The sequence below is a fragment of the Hippichthys cyanospilos genome, chromosome 18 (genome assembly GCF_059441005.1).
Source record: "Hippichthys cyanospilos isolate Australia breed blue-spotted pipefish chromosome 18, RoL_Hcya_1.0, whole genome shotgun sequence".
In the NCBI taxonomy this organism is placed as follows: Eukaryota; Metazoa; Chordata; class Actinopteri; order Syngnathiformes; family Syngnathidae; genus Hippichthys; species Hippichthys cyanospilos.
Genome location: NC_142386.1, coordinates 10,668,373 through 10,695,668, shown reverse-complemented (window position 1 = coordinate 10,695,668; position 27,296 = coordinate 10,668,373). Strand labels below are relative to the sequence as shown.

At 37.6% G+C, this 27,296-nt stretch overlaps 1 protein-coding gene across 1 annotated transcript in view; it reads left to right on the top strand.

The window, feature by feature from the left end:
* The window catches only part of LOC148408917 (neurexin-2-like), a 171,963-nt gene that overhangs the window by 71,462 nt on the left and 73,205 nt on the right, over nt 1-27,296 (top strand). The window contains exons 8-16 of the mRNA XM_088440142.1: nt 451-880; nt 4,706-5,089; nt 8,135-8,338; nt 11,654-11,680; nt 16,908-17,027; nt 17,091-17,472; nt 19,010-19,200; nt 20,190-20,363; nt 20,971-21,090. Coding sequence (XP_088296268.1) covers nt 451-880; nt 4,706-5,089; nt 8,135-8,338; nt 11,654-11,680; nt 16,908-17,027; nt 17,091-17,472; nt 19,010-19,200; nt 20,190-20,363; nt 20,971-21,090 — 2,032 coding nt within the window. The remainder of the gene's footprint in view (nt 1-450; nt 881-4,705; nt 5,090-8,134; nt 8,339-11,653; nt 11,681-16,907; nt 17,028-17,090; nt 17,473-19,009; nt 19,201-20,189; nt 20,364-20,970; nt 21,091-27,296) is intronic.

The following is a 27,296-nucleotide window of genomic DNA, read 5'->3' as shown; positions in this document are numbered from 1 at the left end:
TTGTACAGTCTTTTTTGCTTGTCTCTGTCTATTATAGTGGACATAGAAGACATTTTACTTTCAATTAAATAGGGAACGATGATTTGATTTCCATAGGTTGTGAACTACGAGCACGGTCACGGAATGAATTAAAAGTCAAGCAAAGCACCATTGAAGATACTTTTTGTGACATTTAGCGTTTGGTGTTATGGGATTTTTCTCGCATAAAATTATGCCTTGGCAAACAGTGTATGATGTAAGCGCTGCCTTGATTGACTCAAAGGAATTTTAATTGTTTATCTTTCGCGTATCTTTGGGCAAGGTAAAAATGTGCTCTTGCATGTGATTATAAGCTAGCGCGCGCGTTGCATTCATGGCTTTATTTATTGATGAGTAAGATCCCAACTTTTGGGCCTTCCGAATTGCCTGGCGCAGCTGTCACCTCACCGTGGCATCTCTTTCATTTATCAGGTGGTCTACAAGAATAATGAATTCCGACTGGAGCTGTCACGGCTGGCTGAGCAGAGGGACCCAAAAATAAGTATCCATGGCGACTTGACGTTCAGCTGCGAGAGCGTGGAGGCCCTGGAGCCGGTCACCTTTGACACGCCGTCTGCCTACGTGACACTGCCCAGGTGGAACACAAAGAAGACAGGCACCATATCGCTGGACTTTCGCACCACCGAGCCCAGCGGCCTGCTGCTGTTCAGCCACGGCAGCCCGCTGGCGGCGCCGCCGGAGAGCAAGCCCCGAGCCGACTTTTTTGCCATGGAGCTGCTGGATGGCTTCCTCTACCTGGTCATGGATATGGGCTCCGGCAGCATCAAAATCAAAGCCGGCGACAAGAGGCTTAATGATGGCCAGTGGTGCCATGTGGACTTTCAGAGGAAAGGGCGCAATGGTAAGGCAAAAAAGAAAGAAAAAGTAATACCGTACTTGTTTTTTTTTTTTTGTAAGTTTCAAACCCTATATCAGGGAATTGACTTATAATAGGTCAAGGACCAGAACAATTTTCTCCACACATTTCTGCAATAATTTGTATGGTCGACAAATACAGCTCTGCACCAATGTAATCAATTCATAGTTCCTTTTTGCAGTGATAAGAGTTTAGGAAACAGCGCACGAATGTAAATACACATCACTCATGTCAATAAATAGATCCATCTGCACTGACAGACAGTCTGAGTCACTCACTTTACTTTAAGTACTCATCACTTCTCCTTTAAAGCAGGGAAAAGTAGAATTTGTTGAGCCAGAAGTGCAATGAGACATACCGTATTTTACGCACTATAAGGCACACCCTCAAATAATGACATTAAAAGTTTTTCCATATATAAGGCTCACCGGATTATAAGGAGCACCCTCAATTAATGACATATTTTGAAACTTTTTCAATCACGATATAGTAATATTCAAAGTAATAACAATAGTAACTCAATAACTCAAAACTCTCATTAGCATAATAACTCAATGTCAATATGAGCAACCTTGTTCAACTGTAAACACACAAAAGAAACAGGTAAAGCTTACTTTATCAGTTCATTCCCCATCTACGGATCCCAATCTCAATATTGATCCATATATAAGGTGCACCTGATTATAAGGCGCACCATAAGCTTTTTAAAAAAAATTAAGGCTTTTAGGTGCGCCTTATAGTGCGGAAAATCCGGTACATAAAAATGCACTGCATGTCAAGCTTCTGAATTATAGTGAAACCAGCCAAACATCGTGAGGAATCGCTTCAAAGTAAAGTGCGCCAAAACTTGTAATTTATGACACAAAAATCCTTGGAATGCTTTTATTTTGAAAATGTTGGGAAGCATGGTCGTGACAACAGTATACTTGATAATCGTGCCTGAGCAACACTCAATGTAAACAACGATGGGGTGTTTTTTGGTTTACTTTATTTTATAGGTAACCACTGAAAGCCAGGCATAGACTGTTTTTTGTCAAATTCCCCCAAATTGAAGTTAAATCGGAGGGTCTACATAAACTGGAGATCCACTTTTATTGGAAAACTTATGGTAATAATAATGTGTATGTGAGGAGGCAGGGGAGGCTCTCTGTCTGCTTGTGTTACTGTGTTACTGTGTTCTTCTGTTCTTAGCGGCCGCATAGAAAGATTTCCAAGCTGTGAAGTCACCATATGCCAGCTCGCATACAGTCACCGCGCTATGCCCTTGCCATTTTTCCCCCACTGCAGTGAAACATGCATGCATATGCAGTTGGGTTTTTAATTACGCTGATATTTTTAGTTCTCTTAATCTATGCGTAACACTTTTGTTCAATAATTTCACAAATTGCCAATTTAACACTTGCCCATATTGAATAGGATCAGTACATTCTATCTTGGCACAAAATGATTTCCAAGATACAACATGAGGACTTACACAGACGTGCAAAAAAAAATGTTACAAAAATTGGTCAACCTTTCTGTAGAGATGTCCCAATCCCATTTTTTGTAGCTTCCTCTGCTTCATTGCAGTTTGCTTATTGTGGCTTCTCTACTACTACTTCACTACTTCTATCGTAGGTTTGCATAATTTATTTTCTTGCAATTTAGCTTTCCTTTAAGTAAGACCAGACAAAAAAAATAAAGATTTTATTCATTAAAAAGAAAATAGTAAGTAGTAGAGCACATGGATTTTCACTTATGACCATCTATTGCAGGTCTACCTTATTTCCTTGATATTCTTTCTTCAAAGTTGGACAAGACAAAACAGATCTAATAAATGTTAACAAAAGAAACAAACTAAAAACAAAGGGAACACAAGCAAAATTAAACAAATAAATAAAAGTTCACTTTTCAGTAACTGAAAGTAATTTTTGGGAACATAACAGTGATAAATATGGGAACACTGTGTCTAGGTCTGAGTTAGTCACCTGATCTAACACCTCAGCAATGTATAAAGGTCGGAAAAATAATTATTCAAATCATCATTTTTCAAAATCTATTTTCAAACTGTGCAACATATTTAATAAGGCTATTGAATCAGTAATTTACCACTTTTGCTGTATTTTGATCATTTTTGGGTCATTTTCTTCCATAAGATTCTTGTAGTATTCAATCCAAAGAATAGCAGACACCTGATAGTGTAACAATTAAGTGGTCATGCCATGTTGAACTGTGACATGCTGTCACCATCTGGGTGAAATTTCAGCTCCCGTGTGTTGTTTCAACGCTTCATCTTAATATGGAATAACTTTGATGTAGCGATTAAAGGATTGGATACCGTACAAGGGTTTGCCATTGCCATTCACTGACTTCCGGTGTTTCAGCAATGTTGCAATGTGCATGTAGTACACAGGAATATATTTTTGCTAATATCTTATCAATTTTTACAGGTTATATTGTTACCCATGCCAGGAAGAGTGTATATTTTCATTGTGAAATACCATATCCACAATAATATACTAATCAATATTATTATTGTTAAATGAATAGCTCGGGCAAATGCAATCCCAATTCAATATTATTTTTGTGGAGGCTGAAGTATTGATATAAAGGACACCTACTGTTTAAATAATAGCAAGCAAATAAACATTTTTTTTTGTAATTGGAAAATTTTCCAAAATAATCACATTTTTCAACAACTATTTTCTATGAAGCTATTTACTTTAGTGAAGTCTTCAAATGAACATAAAAACCTCAAATAAAAAATCATATATTTAATTCAAAATCCTTTTTAGTAGCATTTTTTTATCCTTTCGTATGATTTCTTGTTCTGTAAAATACAATATAACACAGCTGCCAAATCTGTCTCGTTCCAGGCATTTTTTTTTTCATCGACCTCTCATAGAAACAATTCTAAACACTTTGATTGTACATTTGTACTAGGAGATGGTTTTCAAACACTAAATGCTGTTTATTCTCTGAACTAATTTAACGGCCACATACAGGCAAATGGCCGAATGCAAGGGCCACTTTCAAACTCTGACTTGAGTTTAGTAAAACAATCTAAAACAATCAATGAAGCAATTCTAAAGGGCCGCCACCATTGAATATTTTTAGAATCGACTATTCTTTTGAATATTCCATTGACTAATCATAATCTGAACAAATAAAATTTCCATTAAAGTGTGTCACAAAATGATTTTTTTCCGGATAAGTTTACTTATCACTTTGTGTTATTTACTGTATGTGTATATATTATATGTATAGTATATGTATATGTGTATTTATTATTGTTTAGTGATTAAAAAAATAAATAAAAACTTCACAATTAGGAAAACAAAGCTGTCGTTTATACAGTGATGTGTAGACTTTTTATAACCGCTCTACGTATGTACAAGTCATAGAAGTTGCGAGGTAGTGTGACAACAAAAATCAAGTCAAATCCAGCCACACACATTTATAACCAGTTTTGCAGGCTGTGTCAAATGGTATTTAATTTTAGCATATGTCATAGGCCACTGAAAAATGAATGGCGGTCTCTTTGGACCTCCCTGCTCTAAAGTGTATACAAACGATTCATGTATTTTTTACTGTATCCATTTCAGGCAAATTCCAAATGTCTTCTTCACATCCAAGGGCAGGATTCAACACAAACCCTCTTGAACAGTTTCTTTATTTGCGGCTTAGAAAAAAAGAGCAAAGTGCCCACTTCCTCAATCCCACGTTTCTTCCTTGCTCGGCGCAGCCCACACACACCTGTCATTATTTTCTCACACGTAAAACGTTGCATAAGTGCAAGGTGACTCACCGGCTGCGATTCCATCCCTGCAGGCTTCATCTCGGTGAACAGCAAGAGCATCCCCTTCTCGGCCAACGAGGGCAGCGAAATCCTTGACCTGGATGGGGACATGTATCTGGGCGGGCTTCCCGACGAGCGCCAAGGTCTCATCCTCCCCCCGGAGGTGTGGACCGCCTCGCTGGGCCTGGGCTACGTGGGATGCGTGCGGGACCTCTTCATTGACGGCCAGAGCCGCAACCTGCGGAGGCTGAGCGAGGTTCAGGGCGCGGCTGGCGTCAGCAGCCTGTGCACCCGGGAGACCCACGTCAGGTGTGGCCGAGACACATGCGCCAACGGGGGTCGCTGCAAGGAAGGCTGGAACCGACACATTTGCGACTGTAATGGCACCGGCTACCTGGGGCCCAACTGTGACAAAGGTATGAGCCCCAAGGAGAGGCTGGCTGAATGAAGAAGTGAGCAAAAATTCCGCTGCGAAGCTTTTAGCACACTTTGAGCTGTATTTTATTCAGCACCCGGCTAGAAAGTGACATTAAATAAATATGCACCGAAAAAAGAGCATCCCTTAAATCAAGGCCTCCCAATAGTAATACCTTTCTACCAACTGTAACAAAACAAACAAAAAAAATCTATATGCCGGTAATGAACATCATAACTCTTTATTGATTTCTGGTCATCTGATTATGTGGCAGGGCAGCATGGTGAATGTTGCGAATTAGGGATGGGCAAGTACGCACGAACATGCAAGGTATCCTCATTTGATTTTCTCGATTCGCGAAATCTGCCCATACCGGCCACCCATACTTAAGGCAAGCGGATCTGATTTATGAAGTCCTCCTCATCAATAGTTGGCGCTACACATCACTACATGAATCATGCTGTGCTTCAAGAAGAAAGAAAGGTCTTTGTTCACAATTATCTAGCATTTTATTAATTCAAACTTAATGTATTGGAGTGTATGTATATCTATTATTCTTGTGCTCTTGGTAATTGGTATCTATATTGACTATTCCTAAAGAAAGCATGCTCAGTGGCGCTGGGTATTGTGTCTTAAAAGTGTATATGTTGCGATTGTGATACATATTGCGATATATTGGGGTAGGTTTGTTTAAAAAATATATCAAAGACTGAAAAAGACAGAAAGTAATTATTAGAAAGGACGAATTCCATTTATTCTTATTCAGAAGTCACAGATCATTGACAGCTATGAGCACATATTAAACATTCATTAAAAGTAAAAGCAGCATGTCCACATTTTTTTTATTTCAAGCATCCCCATGACTATGTTAATATGTCCCCAGCAGTTAAGAATACTCTTTCAGATGGCACTCATGTGGCACCAATATGGAGGTAGCACTATGCCACACGTGCCAGCATAGAATACTGGTGAGATTGCTCTTCAAATGTAAACAAAACAGATTTGTGATGTCATTCGCACTGGATTAAAAAAAACCCCAACAAAAAAACGACCAAAACCAATGAAAATTAAGGACAAATCTATTGTTATCATTTATCAAATACAAATAACTCTCAAGACACGATTGCTTCTGTACAGGCTTTTTTTTGTCATGTTACGAAAATTACTTAGCATATAAAAGACCTTAGAACCAGTGTAAGAGCTTTTTTTCATTTTTTTTTAAATTGAGGAACCCAGGTTCGTTTCATCCCCATAGTTATGAGGGTAAAATAACCATCTATCGTTTTTCTCAACTGCTCATCCTCACAAGGGTCACGGCTTGCTAGTGTCTATCTCAACTGTCTTTGGGCAGTAGGGGTGGGACACACTTGACTGGTTGTCAGCCAACCACAGAGCACATTGAGACAAACAACTATTCAAACTCGCAAACATGACAATTTGGAGTGTCCAATACACCTACAACGCAGACACATGACGTGTAAACTCCAGACTGGAATACATGGAACCCACATTCATTTTATTAAATGAAAAGTGAACAACAGATGTGCTAATCAAAATCTAAACCTGAATGTAACATATTATTACCGCCACAATATACCAAATACATTGCAAATCCAATATACATTACAATGCATCTCCCTAATCCATATGTTCCACAAGCCACATGCACAGAACAGTCCAGGCGACAGAGAAAGAGACAGATGACGGTCATTAGAGCCATTTGCTGTTCAACCAATTTGCAGTGAAGTCCCAGTTCTGGAGAGTTAGTTTGTTCAAGAATGGGTGTTATTCCAGGACAGCAATGTTGCTTTACTGGCAAGAATCACTCTTCCTTTGCATGCAGATGTTTTCTTCGCTGAGAGGTCAAAACACAGCGAGTGGTATGTGGGATGTACTCGTATGTATCGCCATGATACATGGTGATTTGAATCTATGAGAAATCTGATTGCTGCTGCATTGGCGCCCGCTGTCGCCGAATGCTCCAAGCTTTTTCTGCCATCTGCTGCAAAAGATGAAAACTGCAATGTCATTTTCAATCACGGAGTTAGACGGAGAAGTTTTTAAAATGCAGGGTTCATGTGAGTGCCGTAAATATGAATATTATGAAGTCATATAGTGTTTTAACCGTCCTGTTATCTTGTTGATAAAATTGACCCATTTGAAAGCAATGACAAAATGACATTTCTAAAAATTATATTTCTCTACATTTTTGCATTCACATTTTTGTTACAATGTTTTAACATTTTTTGTATGTTTTGCATTTTTTTTTTACCAAATTAGAAAACCAGGGTGAAAATGACCCCCTAAGGTAATTGCAGTTTCTGAGGGATCTTGATATCTATTAGATTGCAGGATAAAACACAAAAATAAAAAGGTTTCTGAAACTTTGCAATAAATACATATGACCCTTGGTCCAATAGACCCACAATGGTATTACTATTCCAGCAAAAGAAGTATAACATTTGTAAATGAATTGATTTTGTTTCTTTATGAGTGGGTTTCCACACAAGAAAAAAAAAAAAAAAATAACCATATGACAGCCGGGTCATAGTGACCCTTGGAAAATAATTACTGCTTCTGAGGATTCACAATATATAGTTAGCAGGATTATATGCAAAAAAAGGTTTATGAAACTTTAGGATAATTAAACATGACCCCGGGTCAAATTTACCCAGGATGTTATTACTATTCCAGCAAAATAAACTTAACACAGGGGTAAATAAGTAATGCCTTTGTTACATTGCGAGTTATCACACACACACACACAAAAAAAAACCAAAAACGTGAGGTTGGGAGACTAAATATGCTCCCGGGTCAAGTTGACCCAGGGGTTACTGCTGTTCCTCGCAAACAAACATAAATGGTGGGTTAAAGGTTGAACAGTGCAAACAAAATGCTTCCCCTGCAGCAACGATCCTTTATTTGCTTGCACGCAGACAGTCCATTGGAATGCTGTCTGCCAGCCAATTAGAAAAGATGGTAAATAAGTGAAGTAGTCCATCTTGCAAGATGTATTAAAAAAGCATGATTTTTTTCCTTGGCGCAGACGCCACAGTTGTGAGCTACGACGGCAGCATGTACCTGAAGGTGATGCTTCAGAGGACGCTGCACACGGAGGCCGAGGACGTGTCCCTGCGCTTTATGTCCCAGAGGGCCTTTGGGCTGCTGGTGGCCACCACGTCTCAGCAGTCAGCCGACACCCTGCGCGTGGAGCTGGATGCGGGCCGAGTCAAGCTGACGGTCAACTTGGGTAATGCCGCATCAGCAGTTACACCAGCAGATAATATCTCGGATGACCTTTTTGCAGGGAGGAGTCACTGAGACGGTGATCTCTTGATATTAGTCTGCTGTCACTCTCCCATATCATCTTCGGACTGTACAACTACAGTTGCTTTAAAACAGACGCGCATCCCTTGAGTCTCTTGCTTTATAAAACAATCACAAAAGATGTGCTACAAATATGTACAAACAAAATGTAGAATTTATACAAAATATTGCAAGTAGGCAGTCTAAATATAGAGGTAAATCTATAACATTTTTCTCTGGGCTAACCAAAATTTCTATTATGTGATTTTGTTTTTGTCTATTTGACTTAAAGTTCAAATAAAATCAACAAACCTCATGACATATTGGCCCTCTTAGACACAAACAACTGACTGCCATCTCAGAACTCAAAGAATGAGCCTCAGTGTGTCTTTTGGGGCAACTTCAAGCCTTCGTAAACTTGATTTCTTATAGTTAGACCACAACTGAGCAGTATAGAGTGGTGTAGTATAAAATCTGAACAATGAGCATTTACCATAATCAGAGCACATAGAAAACTTCCACATCAGCAAACTAGCCTGAGAATATATTTTGCGGCGCTGTCGTAAGATATCTTTATCATCCATCTCGTCCTCAGAGATGCTATGGCCCAGATATTTAATTTGTACACATAATTCAAGAGGACTGTTTGATTAAATAAAAGGTTGGGAAGCTTAATTTCCTTTCCTCAGCTTTTAATGCTCATTTCATGACTTTTTTTTCGGAATTATATAATTTAATGATTTATGCCGTGGTGAGAGCACATCCTCAGCATGTGTTGCAAACTAAAGTTTAAATTTTGTACAGGGTTTCTACACGTTACAGGTTAGTCTGAAAAAGAAAAAAAAAATGAGTGCAGCAAAGTGTCTGAAATACAACATGTCAATCATTATTTAAACTAGAAACATTTGGTTGTAAATTGATTTGAAACATTAACACAGAGCACCATCTTAAACATTTGAATCTGAATGAATAGGTATAAAACATCGTGCCGATTAATCATTGTGATTTCGATACACAAATGTTATCGACAGCACACTAATGCACAAACTTTGACTGAGTGCCGCTGCACCATCTAGTGCCTTGAATGCGCAACTACAATTCTAGTGGCAAAATCAAAGCCTGTTCCGAGGGGTCATCGGGTGTATGCCCCACTATTTGAGAAGGACTGGCCTAGGGTATGTTGGTAGGTTATGCAAATCCTGGAACTTTTCAGACACTCCTCATGTATAAAATATGAGCTACTCTCACAAAGTCATTAAATAATATAACATTTCAACTCGGGCAACATGTTGAGAAGAAAGCACTTATGGCGTGAGTAAGGATGTGATTATAGTTAATAGTTTAACACAAGGGATGGTTGCCTTTTGAAGCAACTGTGGTCTTCTCTCTTTCTGTCTCTCTCTGTCAATTCATGCAGTGGTCAGGTCCCGCCTGATTGGCTGTCTCTCAGCTCTTTCAGCCCTTCAATGGCTTGTCTGCAGTTCAAGGAGAAGGCAGTCAGAGACCACATTCGTCACAATGCTCACACATAACACTCCAAAGCTCACATGTGGCCGTTTTGCCACTGGGCCTGTCTCGTTTGCGGGCACCGATGAACAACGCGCACGCGAAGCATAGAACACTGTGGTCTCCGGCTTTCTGCATCCACTGCTCTGTGATGGTTGACAGTTCGAGAGCACTCCTCAGCCACGTGATGTAACATGGTCATGCCCTCCGCCCGCATTGACTTCATTATTTACAAGTTGCAAAAATTAGCGGGTACGTCTATTTCCGGTCCGATGCTAAGGGAATTATAAATCGTATTTAGAAGGCATTAAGTGCTTCTGGGCTTGGGCAAATGGTATCTGACTTGAAGTTGTTGATTTTATTTTTTTTTTCTCCTTACAAGTTCATCGTGGCTGTAGGTTGTGCAAATCGCCTCTTTCCTCTGCAGTTAATGTGCAAATGGCATCTCCACCAATGCAGAACTGCACATCAAGCAGGAGACATCTCGTATAACTGGAGTGCCAGAGTGAATCGAGGAGCTCAGTCTGCCTGATATAAAAAAGAAAAAAAAAGACCTTTCAATCCCAAAAACATATATATATATATATATATATATATATATATATATATATATATATATATATATATATATATATAGCTTTACATAAAATAAATAGCTTAGTACTTAATTATTCACTTTAATACTGTACTTGACTAGCTAAAGTACTTAATTATTTTACTACTTAATTACCTAATCAATTACTCCAGTATTTAAGTACAGACGGCTTTTTTTTCTAAGAGCAATTGACCCTCTGGATAACAAAACATCACACTGAAAATAAAAATTGCACTCTATAAAATTATGATTTTTATCCTATATTATATATTCTATTTGATATTCATATTTGAAATGCACAAATCAGAGTACTCCGAATTTTGTCCTATGCCTGCTCAACAAAGACATTCTGTTCTATTTTTTTAGAGCCTCTTTTAACCAAATTCTTGGAGGAAAAAAACAAATTGTCTGAGACTGAATGTCTGTCTAAAATACCCAAAAAGATGTGTGTGGTTTTCATGTTGTCCTTGTGCCTGTGTGTCCTCAGGTAATATGGTTTCCTCCCACTTTCCCAATAAACATGCACAGTAGATATATTGTACTCAAAATTGACCTAGGCCTATTGAGCTATATAGCAGTCTAAGACTTGATCCAGCTCCCGTGTTGGCTCGCGTCGCACAGCTACAGGTGTACTTGATGAATTGAGTAATGAGTATTTCTGAATGCCAGGCGATAAACCCAAAGACATCTCAATACTCAACATAGACCTTTATCTGGTTCCAATGTAGGCGTTTACGCTCCGCTTCGTACTTAGTGTTTACCCAGACGTACACTTTACATACAGCTGCACAAACAAAGCAAGCATCGCCATGGTAACCACAATTCGCCCGCCGATGCCGAGTCTTAGCTGCCGAATCAAAGTGGACGCAACGCACCGGCCCAACTTAACTCTTTCATGGCAACCAAAGAGCTCATTGATTGACTCCATTGTGTGGTTGGCACACGCTGAGATGTTTCCTTTCACTCACTGTTCCTTCTCTTAATGCCATTTGCACAGCAGGGGGGAAAGTGGCGCTTTCGACTCTCGATGCTGTCCCCGGATGGTGGGCTCTGAAAAGCACTGATTTGTCTGCAGAATGTACCTTGAAGGATGTGAAATATTCTCTCCCTTCTTTTTTTCTTCTTTTAATCTCACCATCTCACTCTCTCTCTCACCAGATTGTATCAGGATAGACTGTAATCTCAGTAAGTGTCTCCAATCATTATCTACCATTTTGTGATTGAAAAAAAAGCACATGCACTTTGATGTTTCCATGACATTATTGTGTGCAGCTGTATATTCTGCTCAGCATAGTAAAATGTGTTGTAGCAAATCAGTCATTCTTAGATGAAGTGAATGTATATACTATGACACACACACATATATAAATATATATATAAATATATATATATATATATATATATATATATATATATATATATATATATATATATATATATATACACAAAATGAATTGAATATATAATTGAATTGTTTTTGACTAATTGTTACTAATTGTTTGCAAAATTTTCCTAATCATAATTGATCTGATTTTTCAGAAACTATTTTCTATGGCACTTGTAAAATATTACAATACAAGTACAATCTTGGAATTAACATAACAATCTTTTTTTCAAAGAGGTGTTATAGCGTTCTTTGATTTATAATGCAGTTTTTTGTTGTTTTAAAATACAACTTGTATGCAAAGCAAGGAAATGTAGCTCATTTCTTTATAGTGCTATAGAAACGTTTCTCACTGAGTTTAGCTCTGCGCATCAGCACCACTCCGCTCTAAGATGCTATGCGTCAAAGATTTTCAACTTAGACAGTGTTTGAACTTGACTTTGCATGTTTTTTTTCTCAGAAGAACTGTCAAGCAACTTTTTAAAGTAAAGCATCTAGTTAATTAATTGCCAAAGCTTATGTTTTAACATGACAGTCCTAATATGCTAATATATATATATATATATATATATATATATATATATATATATATATATATATATATATATATATATATATATATATATATATATATATATATATATATATATATATATTTATATTTATATTTATTTATTTACCTTTGGTATCTTTGATATTTCTATGTTTGTTTGGTTGTCTTTAACATTTAAATGGAAAGCCACAAAAACTAGGATGAAAAATATGTTTTAATTCCATGGTACTTTACTATATATGACTCACTTGGGCTATCATTGCCATATAACAGCGCTGCCATCAAATAGAGCCTTTGCAATTTGGCACTTTGCAATCCTGTGACTAATTAGTTCTACATTACTGATATCTGCTGATAATAGCTGCGGTAAAGAGCATTTATCTTTGGTGCGAAAACAGACTGACTCATCCCTGGTTTAGACATGCAGCCAATGTTACTAATCCCACTTCAGCACTTGAGCGGAGATTATTTTTTCCCTGTTATCCGATCGATAGATGGTATGAGACAAAAATTATCAGGGCCATCAGGAATGAAGATAGCAGTGCTTGTTTGCTGCCAATTCATAGCTTTTAGAGTGTTTTTTTTTTTTTTTTCCTTGTGGAAGACAGTCTATTTATAGCTGCTTAAATCATGATATGTTGTTGAGTACTATTATGCAAATCCAAATGAATCCGTGTTGGAATCTAACCGGCATTACCAGAAATTTATTATTCCGCTTTAAGGCGTCATGATGCCAGAAACATTTGCCTACTTCATTACAAGTATTAATTGTTAAAGACATTGCGAAACAACGACAGAGTCTGTTAAACTGATGAGAAAATAACGACAAAAATAATTCCATTAATCATAGTTTATGCCTGTGGAAATTACAAAAATGACTTAATTAAAATTGATTCGTCCTTCAGTATCAAAGAGACAGTGTTGGAATCTTAATGCGCATATGCTCTCACCTAAAAGACACACATTTTTATTTGACTGTCTAGACTACAGTTTAAAGATATAGATAAAAGCAAGGCTCTGTAGCACTGATAAAAGTCATCATGGTAACCTGAATTGTAGCCTCAAGCTGTTTCCCAGCCATTGTGTTACATTTATGAGATTTGTAAATAAATTTATGTTAGGGTGTTGTAAATAATGAGCCTACAGTAGTGTTGTGTGTGCTACAGTTTTCCTAAAAACGTTTGTATTGATTTATAGAGTATGTTATTGCCTTCACCAGTCAAACAGATAAACAAATTTGGCAATGAAGCTATTGACTGCAAGGGTATTTTAAGTAACATTTGATTCTTAACTATCAGAATACAGTAGTAGGCAAACCGTTCATATGTAAAGGTCTACGTTGTTTGTTTACACTTAGGGTTTGGCGACAGTCGAGCAATGCAGACATTCATTTGCTAATAAGATGTTAAAAGATACAAAGAAAAAGCAAAAAAAGGCCTCAAAATTATTTAAATAATCGCTGCAGATATTTTGGACGAAATTTTAGTGTCACAAGGGTGTGATCTCAAAGGTACAACTAGCTCTTTTTTAATGTTCTTATCTGCAGGATATTTAATTAATAGTTAAGAAATGATTTCACAAACAAAGTTCTGTTGGATTACAAGATTTTTCTTAATGATGAATATAGTTCATGCAGGTAAATTGTGTGTGTGTGTGCGCAGAAGTTAGGAGTCAAAAGTATTCCAAATTTACACGTAACATTTTTTTTCAGCCAATTATATGCTCCTCTGCTCCAGCAGGTGGCACCGTACCAACATGCACAGAAAAAAAGACTTTGCACTTTATCTGATTTGTCATTGCATGCGAGCCACTGCAATGTATCACCAAATGAGCTTATTAACGCTGCAGATGTATTGATGGATGTCTGTCTCGTGGAAGAATTTGATGAGGGTGGAAATTAGAGGCGAATGTAAATCATGCAATTAGCTGCTAAATTTATTTAGCAATATCATTTAAGGGGGATTTTAATTTACCCCAACTTGATTACAGAATGGAGACTTCACATCACTTTAGTTGGGTCTAGTCTTTTTTTTTTTTTTTTTTTTTAAGGGGATTTCAGGGACCGAGCCCATCTGCCTCATCTTCACAAGCCAATCACAGCTGGAGCCATTGTCGGCATTATTAGCAGATCAGAATCAGAGAGTTCGGTTGTACAAAAATGACTTAATCAGCATCCTTTGATTCTTATATGCGTCACGCTTTTCAAGTCTCAGCGCCTTCTTATAGTTGACCTAAAAAAATAAAAGCACACTATCTTTGAAGTTATCTTTTCTTTTTAATCCAATCCGGATGTAAGTGGAGATCAAAACGGGTGCAGTATTGCTTCATTGCATTTGTGTGCTTGTGTGAAGCACAAAAAAGTATTAAAAAGGTGACAATAATAAAGGGAGGTCTGTTTACTTTCAAGTAGCGTCTGTTTACTTTTAAGTAGGGCCTAAAAATGACAGCTATTAATTCATTTAAGTTAAAGTAATTAATTGCTTTATATTAATAAGTCCTAACATAATCACTTACTCTATGGATTACTTCAGTTAGTAATCAGTTACAAATAGTGACAAAGTAATTGATTACTTAAGGTAAATCACTGTTTATCAATTACTTTATCAAATACAAAAACTAGTCATCAACTACATAAGGTAGTACTAATCATTTAGCAATTATTCATCTGTGGTGATTAAGTACTAAAGGAATCAATTGAGTTGGTGTATTTCAGTATTTTTGTACTTAACTCATTCAATGCCAGGGATGTATTTTACCTTTTTTTTTTTTTTTTTAAGTGTCCAGACATGCGATCCGTAATACATAATTCAGCTTCCACAAACGTACTATTATTCCAAATACTGGTTTTTAACTAGAAGATATCGTAGAAAAATTTCTCCGGGGTTACATTCCCTTTGAGCATCTGGAATTGAATGTCTCGACTCTTAAAAAGGGTAAAAACACGTCCCTGGCTTTGAATGAGTTAATCAAGTTTCAAATGATTGTAATTAAGGGCCAAAGCAATAGATTACTCAAGGTAAGTCATTGCTAAACTAATCGATTACCTAAGGTACTGTTCTAAAATCATCAATTACCTTAGGTAATTAAGTAGTAAAGTAATCAATCAATTTAGTTGCTAATCAATTGTTTCGGGCACTCAATTACTCTAGTACCTAAGTATCTAAAGGAAATGATGACTTTAGATTTTAAATTAATTTAGTACTACATATATACTGTATGCAGCATGTATATGGGATTGAATGAGCTAAAGTTAGAGGGAGCATGCTTTAATGCTATCGATCCATGCACAGTCGATGCTGTTCAGTGTGGGGTGACGCATGTGGAGTGTCGTCAAGATAAAACGACACACACAACGTGCAGCAATGGCCCGAAATCTCCCCGGTCACGCTTTTGTCTCCCCGGGGATGAATGGGCAAGGTGTGCGGAAACCACTTGATGTTTTCCCATTTATTGTCCTCTGCGCGTCCCCGGTAATTGTGCACCCAGAGCTCAATTAGAGAGACAAACCCCTCAAGGCGCAGTCAAGCTTAGGCATGGCCAATTAGTTTCCCAAGCGATGTCAGAACTCCTTTGAACTGGCGTGTCGGCCTGTTGCGCAGCCACTGATTCAGGATGACGGTGCTGCAGTGGCAAGCTTCTCCGCCGTGACCTATTTTGAAAGCGGCTAGGAAGCCACAGAAAAAGGCTTGGCAGTACTTACAGATTTTCATATGCGCTCTGGAGATTTTGCCAGAAAAACACCATGATAAGCTAAGAAAAAACCCAAAAGAGTTTTGGTTTGTTTGCTCGTCTTTCGTAGGCTGGTTAGTCCTGGTTTAAGTGGAACAGCATGAAGCGGGGTTCGCGCATTACAGTTTTTAACCCTCGTGCGGGATTTTATCCATTCTTTTGATCGTTACATCAGAGGCGATTCACATCAAAGTGAAAGACACCAGGAAGTTGAAATTCCCCACAGACGGTGACAAGATGTCAAAGTTCAATATGGCACAACCACTTAGTTATCAAACTACCATGAGGATGCCATCGCTTGGCTAAAATACTGCGATAATGATGTGGATGAAAATGACCTAAAACCATATTTATACTGTATTTATTTCTGTCAGAATAAAAAGATCTTAAAAATGTCCCTAGTTAACTCATAACAGGGAATTTTTTCCTCATCACAAGCACCAGCTCTTCATAAAACTGAATAGGAATTGGCTGTGTACTTAATATATAATCATACTGAAAAGTAATGATCAAAAAATACCACCCATCTTTGCACTTGGGCTCATAAAGAGTAAAACGTTTGTTCCCATCCAATTTCCTTTCACATCTTGGAGCATAAGTTGAGTACAAATTATTGGTTGCCAAAATGCTGTGTGACTGAATGCACACCACCTGAGTGGCATTGCTCATTTTGAGAGTATTGTCTGATGAGAGGGGACGCTGGGCTCGTTTGGCGTAATTGTCACTTGACGCTCTCCACCTCATAGGCAAAGGACCCGAGGTACTCCTGCTGGGCGACAAGCTGAATGATAACGAGTGGCATGCGGTAAAGGTGGCGCGGCGGGGGAAACATTTACAGCTTTCTGTGGACAATGTTACCGCCGAAGGTAATTCAGGTCTTGGATATAAAAGTGACACGTGACACTAAACGCAGCATTGGTCTTCTTCAGGTTTCATGAGTGGCGCTCACACGCGCTTGGAGTTGAACAACATCGAGACAGGCATCATGACCGAGCGCCGGTTCACCTCGGTGATCCCTTCTAACTTCATTGGCCACCTGCAGGCCCTCTCCTTCAACGGGATGCTCTACCTGGACCAGTGCAAGAACGGAGACATCTCATACTGCGAGCTGAACGCACGCTTCGGCATGAGGCACATCGTGGCCAATCCTGTCACCTTCTTGTCCCAGTCCAGCTACTTGGCCTTCTCCACCTTGCAAGCCTACGCCTCCATGCACCTCTTCTTCCAGTTCAAGACCACCAGTCCTGATGGTCTCATACTATACAACTCTGGAGATGGCAGTGATTTCATTGTGGTAGAACTGGTCAAAGGGTAAGCTTACTGTAAATCATTGACTACAAAGTGGTATTTTTCTTTTTTTCAGCTTTTACTGTGATCTTATGAATTTTTGCTGCCACACATGAAGCAATTAATACCCAGTCTCGTCACATCCGGCCAAAGTAATTACCAAACACGTCAGAGTGAACCAATGAAACTGTCCGACTCTGCCCACCTACCGAAAATTCATCAGCTACTTGCGGCGCACGCTTGAGGCAGAAACGGGCTCCCTGTGATAAAGTGATCCAAAAAGTGAGACATAATAAGACGGAATTGTGCAGCTGTGTGTTTGAGAGCAAATTGAGAGCAAAAATAAGCATCGTTAGTTGAATTTAAAAAGCATTGGGGCTTGAAATACTGCCATCTCTGCAGTGCAACCCTGCTCAGAAAATGTGCTTTGGCTCACATAAAGTCTAAGAGAGGCTTCAGGACGCTGTGTAACTACAACTGCGTTCAGTATTGTTTTCTAGAAGAGTGTAATGGTGTTTACCTAAAAAGGATTTCATATCTTTCGGTGAGTTTTTTTTTTTTTAAACATATATCCGATTTAATAATATGGGGACTTGAACCCCATATATTACAGGACATCGCATAATTTAACTAAAAGTCTAGAAGCATAAACAATTTTGAATGGATAAATTGACTGTGATTTAAAAGTGCATCATATTGAACCAAATGGAGTGGCTCCCATCCTTGAATCGTATTTCAACATAGGGTGGGGCAATATGGCCCAAAAAAAAATGTTTTCTTTTGTTTTTTTCATTTCACTCTGGGCAGTTACTATTTCAATGATAAATGAAGTAATAAAACTAATTAACATTGTTTTAAAAGAACATTAGATTAAGTCAAAAATAAGGAATTTGCTAAATGTTCAGACAACAATGTACAGTATATGGATTTTGAATTCGTTCGGATGTAAAATTAACATATGTAGCCAATTTAAAAAAAAATGCTATTTCATACCTCGTGCATGACTTATTTTTAATGTCACATTTAGGTGACTACTATAAACACATCTTATGAACCACCCATCCAGTCTTTTTGACAGCGATCTTACTCCATAACGGCACAGGCACGTTTTGTGTCTTAGTAATAAATCAGAATGTATAATTTTCCATTGGCAAAAATCACACAAACATTCTCTAGGAAGCAATTAGTCCATCTGAAGTCCCACTTGGCACACTTGCTTGCTACTTCAGCTACAAATAAAGGCTTGGAATATTTCAGTGCCAATTTTCAGGTGGTTGCATTTTTCTTCTGGTAATTTAGCCTCTTGTTATTTGCGGCGCAATGACAACAAAGACATGCTACTCATGACTTAGATTTAAGAAAAACGATATTTTATTGCTATAGTTCATGATTGCATTGAACTAGAGATACACAAGATAACAATAAATATTAGAAGATTAGAAAATGCATATTTTGTCATCTAGTAAGTGAAGAGTTATAAATGTGGAAAAACATGTTATTCAACGCTATGATGGTTGAAGACAGGTCATGGCGGAAAATAAATGTCAGTGTCATTTTGCAGGTTCATACATTACGTCTTTGACTTGGGAAATGGCCCATCACTGATGAAAGGAAACTCAGACAAGCCGCTCAATGACAACCAGTGGCACAACGTGGTCATCTCCCGTGACAACAATAACGTTCACACGCTTAAGATCGATGTCCGCACCGTCACGCAGCATGCCAATGGAGCCCGCAATCTGGATTTGAAGGGTGAATCATTTGAATATTGAAGCATGCAGTGCATCTAGAAAGTGTTCACAGCACTTTACTTTTTCCACATTTTGTCATCTTACATTTAATCAATTAATTTATTACCTTCAAATTCTACACACAATACCCCATTATGATAAAATGTCAACATTACTATGAATTTATTTAATCAGTATGAATGTTATGGTACAGGTATTTCCAACCCGAAAGTGAAACATCTTGTTTACTGAAGCCACACCTCTTACTGCAAGGCTCCCTTGCCCCCTTCATGATGTCGTTCAATGCGGAACAGCCACGAAACAGCCATCCATTCTGAGATTCACAGGCTGCTAGAGTTTACCCCAGCAGAGTAAATGAAGGAGCCAAAACATCCATTTTACTGACATTAAAACAGTAAAATAGTGTCAAGAAGCTGCACTCACAAAGAGGTGTTCCTCTTATTAAATCGGTCCTGTAGGAAACCAGAATTCCCAACACCAGTTCCGCCCTTATCCCAATTATTTACGGCTGATGTTGATTGTCCGGCTGTGTGTTTCCAAACGCGCATTTACACACTTCAGCATTTTCTACATTAAAAACGTTGTATGAAACATTTACTTACTCTGAACAAAATCTCTCAATTCATATCTATTTGCTCGGGCGAGCCGCTGCTGGAATCGCAGAATAAGCAAGAAATGCTCAGAAATGAATCAGGGAACGGAAATAAAACTTTCGGGGTGTTCAGGTTGAGAAATCAAAATTGTAAAATGGTTTGAGCAGAGGCTGTGAAAACTTATGTAAATGTGATTTCTTAGTACTTGTGATTTGTCTTAGTTTTTATTCACATTGGGATAATGTGCAGTATTTTGATATAAGACATTAATACAGTTTACGATGAGGTTGTAACATGACAGAAAGTGAAAAAAGTGAGGCGCTGTGGATACTTTTCCAGTGCACTATATATATTTTTCCTTCCAACACTATTAAACACACTGTCTTGTATGTTACAGGGGAGCTGTACATCGGTGGTGTCGGGAAGAGCATGTACAGCAGCCTGCCTCGCCTAATTGCATCGCGGCAAGGTTACAAGGGCTGCCTGGCATCGGTGGACTTGAACGGAAGACTCCCCGATCTGCTGGCAGACGCCCTTCTGAAAGTGGGCGAGGTGGATCACGGCTGTGGAGGTGAGGCACGACAAATGGGGAAAAAAAATGTGAATCCTAACTGTGCTCAATGGCCCGTTTTCTCGTTTTAGCTGGGACGGCTCCCACTCCCATACAATAGCTCACTGTAGCTCAGTGCTTCTCAATTATATTTTGCTAAGCGCCCCCTAGGAAAGAGAAAACTTTTTGCGCCCCCCCCCCCCCAAATATTATCTATGAAAATTATATAATTATATTTAAACCTGTATGTTTAACATTAACAAAAGAAAAAAGCAGTATAAATCGACTTTCAACAACTGTTAATTATTTTTACAGTGTTTATACGGATTACAGCTTAGTCTAAAACAGAAAAAAATAACCAAGTGCATCAAATTGCCTGAAACCAAAAAATAAAAGATGAAAATTGTTATTTTATTGTAGTTTCACTTCACATGACAAAAACAAAGCATTTTCCCTGGGATCATCCACACCCCCTCCCTCGGGGGACCCGCCCCACTATTTGAGAAGCACTACTTTAGTTAGATTGTGTATTTCTTATTTCTACAATAGAATGGTACGAACGTCGTAAAAATAATAATAATAATTAAGAGAAATCCTTGTGTGTGTGTGTTGTGTTATCATCGTGCAGGTCCCAGCACCACTTGCACAGAGGACTCGTGTCACCACCAGGGTGTGTGTCTGCAGCTTTGGGAGGGATTCTCCTGCGATTGTACCATGACGACCTACGGGGGGCCATTCTGCAATCACCGTAAGCACACTTTTTGCTACATTGGTGGGAGGAAAAACTCCCTCGTGCAGAAGTCTGATTGGTTGGCATTATAAGACTCCAAAGAGAGAGAGATTATTTCTTTATAAGCACATTTAAATGATTTCACAATGAGTCACCACAGATGTCCGCACAGATTACCTAAGACATTGCCTTTCACAGAGCCCACAGCGGTTGTCATGGCCGCCTCATGCCAAACTGGTCCTGTAGTCCTTGTTTTGGGAAATGTGGTTTGGGTTGAATTGGGGAGAAAAAAAAGGCATATTGTCCTTCCGTGTTGCTAGTTTTGTTTAATTAGTGTGATTTTGGATCAATCCTCCCATGTTTCCAGTCATTATTTTCATTTTGATCCAAATTTATGAAGCCTATTATTGTCTGACAAGTTCTTTTGCTAAATGATGCATTCACATTTTTAAGATTAATAGACATTTTCTTCAATAATGAATATTCACGCTTTAAAAATGCAGATGGTGTATCTCTAGCTTGTTTGGATTTGAAAACTACATTTTGTTTTATTGCCTCAACAGACAGGGCCTGTGCAAAGAATATTCATATGTTTAAAGCTGCTATTCCATACTATTCTTATGGGGGGGGGGGGGGGTATGAGTAATGTTAATTCCAACCCTATTCTACACTAAAAACAGTTCAGTCAACAATGAAAAAAAAAAAAAAAAACATTAAATCATTTATGGGTCAAAAATGACCAAACCAAAATTCCGCAATTTTCTGGTTTGTTTGATACAAAAGAACCACATTTTGAGATTATTTTATATGATACAGAACGCCCCATTTTTAAAGTTATTTTGTGCAAATCAACCCAGAAATTGCAGTCAAGTTGATCCATACATCGAGATGGTCCTTTTTGACCCATAAATCATTTATTTTACCTCAACTATTTTTAGAGTATAATTTGTCTCCCATTTGTGAAAAGTTCCCATGTCTTGTATAGCGTCCGTGCATCCCTGCTAATCTAACATAAAAGGTAATGTAACAGTTAAGTACAACTCACAGCAAACAAAGAAAACACAAAGAAGCTAGTCAAAAGAAACGAGGTGATCATTTAAAATAGTTTGAGGTCAAAATCCTTAAAGCACGAAAGGAAAAGTGTTGCTGATGCGCACCAGAAAATGAAAGAAAATTGCTGGTTGAATTGTTCACGCGGCTAGGTAAAAGTAGAGAAGATTGCAGTCTTTGCGGTCTTTGTATTTAAAATGGACAAAGAAAATGACTAACGTATTTAGATGAAAAAAAAAATCAAAAACTCTTATAACACTTAGCTCTATAACTTTCCATTAAAACCATAACAACTGTTGTGTTTTTTTTTTGTTTTGTTTTACTGTAATGTCTAAGAGGCTCCAGGGGCATTCTTCTTTTTTGCAAGCCAAAAATGTCATGTAATAATACTATAGCAACTTCTCCTCACTAATTCCTTCACATTTTTCCCAAATAAGGTAAGGCTTGACTAATTGTTCCAGCCTAAAGTACTTTTCAGTGAACGTGTCCTTTAAACAACTTACTCTATGCCTTTTTGTTTGTTTTTTGGCACGCTGTACACTATTGATCCTAACTGAAAATCATTAACCTGATCTCTCTTTTTTTTTAAATCCATCTGTTAATCAACCACTTTCCTTATGCTGCGCCAAAAGTGTGCACCTGGCAAGGCTCTGCATCCTTATTTCTGCATAATGCTGGACTAAGCAGGAGCATTGTTGCCTACTCAGCCATTTAAAAAGAATGAAGGCATTTTCTCTAAACAGCTTTAGATGAGCAAAATGTATATACTTTAATTTAGAAGGTCCCGTGAACACACAGGAGAATGCACCAAGGCCACCTAACTTCAAAACATAAACATAAACCTTACCATAGCAGATACTATCTGGACACAAACGGCTTGCATGGTTTTATTTTTGAATGACACGATCGTACCCTGCACAAATGTTGCTCCCGAAGTGAGTCACGACTGATATAAACAAAACAATATTGTTTTTGAAATTCTGTTCATTCAATTTAGGGGCCTAAAAAATTATTTGATCACATTGACGTTTTGTATCACATTGTATTCCGCCTATTGCCAGCATTTAGCACATCATCTAGCATAAATTAGCCGTTAGCTAGCAGCGCTTGACGGAAATGACTCTGCTCACTGACTCAGTTGCCATTCCTCCTATTCACTTTATAAACAACCCAGCCTTACTAACATGTGCTGTCTTTACCACGAGTATCATTTCTATAGTTTTGCCATCATTTTGTCTTATTGGCCAAATGTTGTGGAGGGAAACTTATCAGAAATCTCATTTTAAAATTAGGTTAAATTTAATGGTGGTTAGTTATAGTGTGATTTGGTATATATACACATTTATGAATATATATATATATGTATATATATATATATATATATATATATATATATATATATATATATATATATATATATATATATATATATATATATATATATATATATAGTTAAATATTGGCAGATGAGAAAGACAATGGCAAAAAAAGTTATGCAACACACTGCAGCTAAGCAATGCATTTTGTTATTAACTATTCAGTAAGAGAAAATATTTCAGCTGCAGCTGAAGTCTTTTTCTTTTTTGCTTACATTTGCAGGCTAGATTCTTGATTTACTTGGTCTGCTCAGTAAAAAGAAGACATCAATGGAACATTGGTATAGAGCATTGTTTTATATTACAGATTTTGGAAAAATCTCAACTCATCTTATTCACACGAACTCAATTTTCATAAGACGTCTCGTCTCCTGGGATTTGTGTCTCATCCCATCCTAACTAATGCAAATCAGCACGCAGTAAATGTCAGGAATTGCAAATCTTCCCATAATAGCTCCTTTAATAACAACAATATTCAAAGTGGCTTTAAAAACATGAATCTAGTATAGTGGTATGGAGGAGGAGCTAGATGATAGTCCAACTATGTGTTTTCGGAAACTTGAAAAATCTTTCATAAGGAATCTTGGATCTTCATACCGCACGGTAATGAGTCAGAGCTCATCGAAAAAGCAGCCCTTTGATGTATTTTTACCTCCCATAGCTTCTATTCATTTTCAATTAGTTGGCCTCCACATTTGTCAGCTCAGCACCTTCGCTCTGCTTGTGACCCGCTCCGAGCGGGAGGGCGGTGGACCGAGCGCGTCACGCTGACTCTTGGCTTCAGAACTCTATTGTGCAGCTGCTCTCCATAGCTTGGCTCGCTTTGGTCAGTGGGATAGCCTGGTACTGATGCAACATTTAGTGTGGATGACAAATAACTCTGAATTCTTGCAAACGGTCATTTGCCTGTCATTTATTAAGTCATACTTTGGATTCATTGCTATGCATACACAAATCAGGGGGAGATTTATTGAGTAAACGCCAAGCAACAAAAAACGTTGATTTTTATCCGATTAATTTCAAGTGAGGATGATTTAATGCTGGTAGGCACTGGTTCCTACCCAAACGGAAGTTCAAAGGACTTACCATTTACAGTCTTCCCAACATCTGATTATCTGTAATTGCTGCAAAGCTGGCACACACACGCGCGCACACACACACACTCCATCTAAGTTGGAATTTGAAATGGCTGCCTAAGGCGAAACCATCAGAGCACTCGCCCCAGCAGGTTCTCTAAACATGAATGTATTTACATGAATATTGGACTGGCAGATATCAACCACATACAGTCTCCTCAATTTCAATGGCTCTGCAACACGCTTTGGTCAATTTCACTTTTAAATCTCACTTCAGTTGCCAATGGCAGATATAGTTTGGACTTTATCCCACTTAAAGGGCAAAAAAATGTTGACATTCGATCCATGCTGTGTCCAATTGTTTCAGAAAAAGTGCCCACTTATTGTTTTAAACCTTTAAAATGCCAAAATTGTTAACAATATCTAATGTGTTTTCCCCAAATCACAAAAACAGGCTCATGTCGTTGAGTTGTTGACGAAATAATGAATTTTTGACAGATGTGTTTTCTACAAAAACAACCTCTTTATTGACTCAACTTTCATTTCTCAGGAGCCAAAATGTTCAAACAGGGATCAAACTGTATGAAAATAAGGGATTAGCAAATAATGTGAAACATTGAAAGACGAATGTGCCAAAAAACCTTAAACACATTTTATCTCAAAACTAGTGATTTCAACTTGGCAACATCAAAGTTGCTGTAACTTTTTGAGCTACCTCCATGTATTATATATCCATAATTGTGTGTAAAATTGGAATATATCACTCTCAATTTTCATTTTTTAAGATATGTTTTATGCAGGCCTGGTAAATATGATTAATACAGTTTCTAGATTATGAATTAAGCAGCAAAGTCTATCATTTTTATGTCTCCATCTCAGGGCATGCATTGTCACTTGCTGGCAAATTAAAATGACATCATCGTTGCTCAGCTACCAACCAAGTCAAACGTTTTACATCCAGGTTTCACTTCAAGTCCAAATTTTACAAAGAACTGTGTCGATTAATGCACCAGTCAGTGCACCCGTGTCTCGTAACTACAACTTGCGTCAGCATTTCAAAAACCAACAGGCTCTCCATCTTGCTGGTGATAATTGACATGGCTAGCTAATCAAAGGTCAGTAATACATCACTGCAATTTCCAAAGGGTAACAAGTGTATTGTTTTGCATCGAGCCAGTATTTAATCAGCGGCATACCGCAAATGGGGAAATTTCCAGCAAACATGTTAGCAAGAATACCTGTCAGTGAGAAAGGTGCAACACTTGTGCTTTATCGAGAATGTCAACAAGATGATTATTCATCAACAACAATTTACCCGCTATGACAACAGTGTCTCTGCTAGCATGTCAGGTGGTGATTATGTATCACAAAGACATGTGTTCCAACATTATGATACCGTAATTTCTTTTCCAAAGCAAGCGTAATTATTGGTGAAGCCTGTTCCAATATACTTGGAATATAAAATGCTACAATTTTCTACCATCTCAAAACATGTTCTAATGTGAGACCATTTTCAAATTTCACTTTTGACTAAAGGTGGAGTAAACATTGGAATTGTTTGCCAGGATTCCAATTAAGGATGCACTGAAATGATTTTTTTTTTTTTTTTTTTTGCCGAAACCAAAAAATGAGAAAACCTTATTATTGAAAGTGAAATAATACTGCATACTGTGGCTCTAATATTTTTGTGTTTTAACGACTTTAAAAAGGACACAATTTTTAAGGTGCAACGTTATTTTTGTGGTAAATTATATATATGTAGATATATGAGGTTTATTTATAAGGAAATGAAGATGTGAATCAATAGCTGTGTTCTATAAATTATGTATAAGCTGAATAGAATCTTGCACCACATGGGAATTTGATAGAAATTCTGATAGTATTATATATCATTTTATATATAAATTATATGCGAATTTACACATGTATAAAATCATATATGATGATTATATAAAGTTATTCTTACATCAGGTAACAGGAGCTTGATTTTGTTTATGTTTACTTTTATGGTAGGAATAACTATCTACTGTAACAATATGTACAGTATATAGGTTAAATATAGAAAATAAGATGTAGGACTAGACACGTTTTGTTTTTCTTCCTTCTCCCTTTGAGCATTTAAATTTAATGACCTGCAATATTTATTGATTTTTTGTTTTTTTTGCTGGCTCTTTCTTTACTTTCTTTCTATATTGTTCTTGAATGTTGCACTTTGTTGCGTTTATAAAAAAGTACATGAATGAAAATATGAAATTTAAAAATAATCATACGTTATTGCAATTATACTTCACATGACAAAACAAAGATTTTTTTTCCTGGGGTCACTGGACTAGATGGACCACTTATAATTGGGTAAACTATCAATGTATTTTTCCCTCCATCATTCCTTCTTGTTTTGTCAGCTTTTATAAATTAATATGTACCCTGCATCATTTAGACTTTTGCAGGTATTGATATTTAATGCACTGAAGGACTTCTGTCTGAATTTGAGAAGTCCAACTTTGATTTCACCAACTGCACTGCATACATATTGGCTAGTGGTAACACTGGAGACCTTTGCTGTATCGTGTAATAATTAGTAAGCTCTTAGTAAGTTCTTAGCATCCTACATCAGAAATTCAATATGATTTCTTCAATAATGACAGTGTGTTGATGAAGCTCTGCGATGTGATGGCAATAAAAACGTAGATGCGAGGACTCAAGCCAGCCACCCTACTAGCAC